Source organism: Gekko japonicus, unplaced genomic scaffold (genome assembly GCF_001447785.1).
Source record: "Gekko japonicus isolate JY-2015 unplaced genomic scaffold, Gekko_japonicus_V1.1 scaffold275, whole genome shotgun sequence".
Classification (NCBI taxonomy): Eukaryota; Metazoa; Chordata; class Lepidosauria; order Squamata; family Gekkonidae; genus Gekko; species Gekko japonicus.
Window position 1 is genome coordinate 1,025,921 of NW_015170895.1, and position 5,037 is coordinate 1,030,957.

Below are 5,037 nucleotides of genomic sequence, written 5' to 3' on the forward strand. Positions count from 1 at the left end.
CCTGGTGTGAGCAGAGAACACTTAGAACTGAGAACAAAAGACTGGCCATGCAGTCCTCTTGAGAGACCACCGCAGGTAGGAAGACCCCAAACTGAGGCAGGATGACATTGGGGGAATTCTGGAAAGTGGAGGACCATGCCATCCTGTTGATGGCCATTCAAAAAGGCCGTCTCATAGACCAGCAGGGGAAATGGGGCACTGGGCCATAGCTTCAAGGAGTCTGTGCACCTAATTTAGATTAAAAACAAAGAAAGGATCCAGAGAGGAACTGGGGGGGGAGCGGTAAAAGGCTACTTAGCATCAGTTTGAACAAATATCAACTTCCCTGCTACTGGAGGATGCCTAAGTGAAGTTACAGCAAAATATACTTTGACAGAGGCTGAGGATAACCCCCAGGGTCTTTTGAGTTGCAACAACTGATCAAGCACAGAGTAGACAAAGAGGAGGAGCCTTGTGTTTTAAGACCTGAACGTCTTCGAAGGTGGCTCTGACTGGCTCTTATGCCCAGTGGAAAACAAAAGGGTGCGACAAGAGCACGGACCTTGTGGATCCAATCTTGGAACCAAGACAGCCCCGAAACCTCAGTCTGAAGCTGTACTAGGAGGGATGGACACTGGGACGGACTTCTGAATTCATTGGGAAAGTGATCAGTATCACTGAGTGTTTGGCTGGGAACATCTAGGCTTCAAATTCTGCTCAGGGATCATCCCCAAAAAACTATTTCCTCGCTTCAATTCTTCCATCTCTAAAATGAGCATACCAATGGGCTCCAAGGACGAGAAGGAACACTCAAAGAGCTACGTAAAACTCTCCCGGTGACTGAAGTATCAGCCTTCACAAAAGGCTAACAGCACACCTTATTCACATCACCTTTGTACTCCGGTTATTTAAAGCAGTACATGAAATCTAAAATGTTATTACATTTTATTAGAACTTATTAAATTTTGATTTTCATTGGTAGATTCCTTTTAAGAGTCACAGCTAACTTGGGGCAGAAGTATCACAGTAAACTCACAAAATACAATACTGAAGACCAATGGACACAGAGGCGTTAAGGAAATAAGACCTCCAAAAAGACTTAGCCTTAAACTTTTGTGCAAAATATAGACAGTTTTGTGTCATGGAAATAAAAATGCAGGAATGGTCTCTCTCTCTCTCTCTCTCTCTCTCTCACACACACACACACACATATATATATGTACATAAACAATTGATTTGTCCTTTTCATTTAATGCAAATTATCCATTGAAATGAACACAAATGAGCCTTACCTTACTGAGGTGAACTTCAACCTGAGTACAGAAATAGTGAAGTACAATCAACCCTGTCATAGGACCTATAAATTCTATTCACAGTAGCCCTTGTTGATAACTAGTTAGGGTTAATAACCTGACACTCGGAGTGTAGAACAAGTGAATATAACCATTTCTGCAAACTTCAGAAAGTGCTTTAAACCATCCGTTAGCAGACACACACACACACACCCTTACACTCAGAAGACAAAAAACACAAAACCACAAGAACATGCCCAATGTGATGAGCGATTCTTTCTACAACATTGGAGGTGCAACAAAGCACTGCCTGACAGTCAAACATATCAGGAGTCAGTTTAATAGCAAGTTAAAATTGTACTTTTAGTCACTGCGACAGGTTCGTCTTTTGCTTATGACTAAAACCACTGCTTTAAAAGCAGAGGCGAAGGGCTCTTGCGTGCTGGAAATACTGGCTATACCTTAACCAATTTAAACCCTGGCACATATTCTATAAAAAATACCTATACTATTGCCAAATTCCCTATGGATAATTTTAGTCACTCACCTATGGTTAACTATATTATCTTACATAGGATTAATGCACTAAATTTCACTGTCACATAGATCTTCCTTGATATACTCAAGAAAGAATCTTTAGAAACACATAGAACACATTTTCAGTCAACTTTCAAATGTAATGTAAAATACAAACCACAACAGCAAGAGAAATGAAATGATTGGCTTGTATGGATGAATACATCGGCTGTATCAAAAGGTGTCCCATCTGTACACTTATTTCTGCAATGAAGTCATTAATATGTCAGATACAAACTGTACAAGTTTTCCAGTTTACAAAGTTGCTTATTTTCATAAACATGGTTAGCCTAAGTTGTTTTGTAATGTCAGCTGTTAACTTAAGGGGTACAAGTAAAGCTACAGTCTTTCCACCTGACCCTATGTAGTTAGGCATACCTAAGCCCACTGACTTCAATTAGCTTAAGGGGCACTTGGTTTTCCATTGTACTGGAGTATTAATTGTCTTGCTGTAGAAGAAACCATTTCTAATAATACAATTTGCAAAAAAAAAAAAATACAACTATACACATATATACAGAATTCGACCACTGCGTTCCATCACTTAATGTCCTGTGTTTTATAGGTAGCCTGATGCTACTATTCTCAGTGTCTTTTACAGTAAATACTAGGAAGAATTAATTCCATTCATTTCTGTTGCAGGATTCCTCAGGCGAAAGTCATTTAGGGATTTAAAGGACATCATTGAAGTGCTGCTTTCCATAGTCCGCAATATCCATTTGAAAGTCTCTCTCTTCATCATCTGCAGTGGAAAGGAGGAAAGCCAAAACTAAGTCAACTCTGTAGGAACCTCCCCCCCACAACACCTCATGTCAAGCACACGCCCAGAGAGATTACCCCCCCCAACCCCCCCGATATTCACAGTACTCCCAAGCCCCGCCCCCCCACCATATTCCCAATAATCCCAAATCAATTCAAAGGACGGGAAAGGTGCATAAACAGCATCCTGGTATGGTATGTATATTTGCTGGGAATGGCAACTGTCACTGAAGGTCGCCTTCAAGAGGGCAGAAAATTCAGCGGGTTTCCTGCCTGGAACCATGCCTCTTTACCTCTTACCAGAGAACTTTTCACTTACCAGTATCTTTACGTAAACTACAGTTCAGACCTGTTCCACTGTTAAATTTACAAGAACTTACAAACGAAACCAACTTTCCCCCCTCTCTCTGCTTCATGAGAATCAACAAGAAGAGTTATTTTGCTATGCTGCTTCTCTAGCGGTGAACTCTAGCCAACTAGACTTCTATCAAAGTACTGACTAGAATTAGGAGTACCGCTCTAGGGAGTCTGCAGACACACCCAATCAAAAACCTGTTCACGGGCATCTAGAAAGCCGTATGTCTAACCAGAAGCATGACAAGAGACACCACTTCTCAGACATGCATGTAACCATGCATTAAAAAAAACAACAACAACCCACATGCACGACAGGTATAAGAAATGGTAGGACTAACGGTTCACACACAATGCTCAGTGTTCTGAAGAGCACCACTAAAGTTTTAATTAAGACTGAGTCCCATCAGGGGTTCTGGTAGGAATACATTTATAAAGCTTTACAACAAATGTACTGTGCAGATGATTATGTCGTACAGTGCTGTGTGAGTCAGAGCGTGCATAACTGAACATGACGCCAGCTCTGTCCCCTGGGCGTATGCCAGGCCTACCAAAGTTCACTTGGGCAGGGACCAAAATGGCTGTCTTATCCGAAAGATGCCAACAACTTAAAAGGGGTTTCCAAGATTTTGTTAACCGTGTACTCCTCTTAAGTTTCACACAAAGTTCTGTCACTTAAGATTCAGCTTGGGGAGGAGAGGTTAAGGAAACTAGAAGACCGAGGACACCCCAGTCAAAAAGGTGGCTGTTGAAAGTAACAAATGCAAATGAACTTCACAGCCGTTTCGTGAGAGTATTTCTAGGAACGGTGTGCTCATAAATAAATGGAAGTTACAAAAAGAATCTTCAAAGAAGCCATCATGAGCCAGGTACTTTTAAATCAATGGGAACGGCACACGGGCTCTTCAGGACAGGGACATGAATATGGGTACTAGTTTTGGCCCTAAGTGGTTCAGAAGGCAGGACGTTAGAAGTGATTTCATGCCTCTACCTGCAATAAAAAGGACATTTCCTATTTTGTTCCAAACAGTGGAGGATGCAGTCTGGGTACAATTCAATACCACATGCATGAGTCACCAGAAGCAGATACAGTGAGGAAGCAGATACAGTGAGGAGCATGCAAGATGAAAGAAGGGACTTGTGCACACAGATGATGTGGGAAGCAATGTTTCTGTGGTACAGGGGGAGGCCCACCGAATCTACATATCACAGAGGCATCTAGGTATTAAAACTCAAGACAGTCGGGGAAAACAAAACAGCTACCAATATTTGGGGGCTTTTATTACATGCCAACACACCAGAAACTGGTACACGTAAATATTCCCCCACAAAGCGATGAATTCTCTAAAAGCAGCCATGTTAGTTCTTAGCAACAAGAACAGAGGAAGTGACCGGATACCTATAAGATTAATGGGTTTATCACAGCCGATGCCATCACATGCAAAAGCCAAGTTCAACACTAAGACGTCAAGACCACTGGACAGTTAATGACACCTTCAAGCAGAGGTTGCTTCAAATGTCTAAGCTATCCCACATGCAGAACAGCTTTCCAGAAACGGTTAGTACAGCCAAACTCAACAACCGCCCATTCGCCAGACCCCCCCCCTTCCCAGCAGCTAGCCCTGCCACAACCTCCATGAGGCTCTCAACTGAGGGAGCTACACAAGTGGGATGCCCAAGCTCACCTTGGACGTCTTCTTCACCACCATCACCATCCTCTTCCTCATTGTAAGCCAGCTCAGCCTGCTTGTCTGCCTCATACTCACCCACGTTCCCATCATCCCCATTATAATCCGCCAGTTTAGAACCGTGCTGCGGATCCACAGGGGACTCATTCTCATCAAAGAACCGGCCTGTGAAGTAGGCAAAGGGTTCACAGTCAGAAGCAAGGAAGAAGGAGAGAGAGAGAGAGGAAGGAAGGAAGGGAGGGAGGGAGGGAGGGAGGGAGGAAGGAAGGAAGGAAGGAAGGAAGGCATCTGAAGGTTCTCCGTATCAAACAGTTGTTCCTTGTCATTTTAGGCCTTAAAAGCGCTCTCTGCAAACAGAGGCAAGCATCCCACTGGGACTGAATTTTCAG

General features: G+C 43.0%; 1 protein-coding gene across 3 annotated transcripts in view; it reads right to left on the reverse strand.

Moving 5' to 3' along the window:
- Positions 1-1,527: 1,527 nt before the first annotated feature.
- CASC4 (cancer susceptibility candidate 4) overlaps positions 1,528-5,037 on the reverse strand; it is a 41,877-nt gene continuing 38,367 nt past the window's right edge. The window contains exons 10-11 of one of the 3 annotated variants that reach the window (XM_015418515.1): positions 4,727-4,813; positions 1,528-2,589 (exon numbers count right to left, since the gene is read on the reverse strand). In XM_015418515.1, the coding sequence (XP_015274001.1) occupies positions 2,519-2,589; positions 4,727-4,813 (158 nt within the window). In that variant the 3' untranslated portion in view covers positions 1,528-2,518. Of the gene's footprint in view, positions 2,590-4,645; positions 4,814-5,037 lie in introns of all 3 variants that reach the window. The other 2 variants (XM_015418514.1, XM_015418516.1) reach the window with 2 other exon arrangements.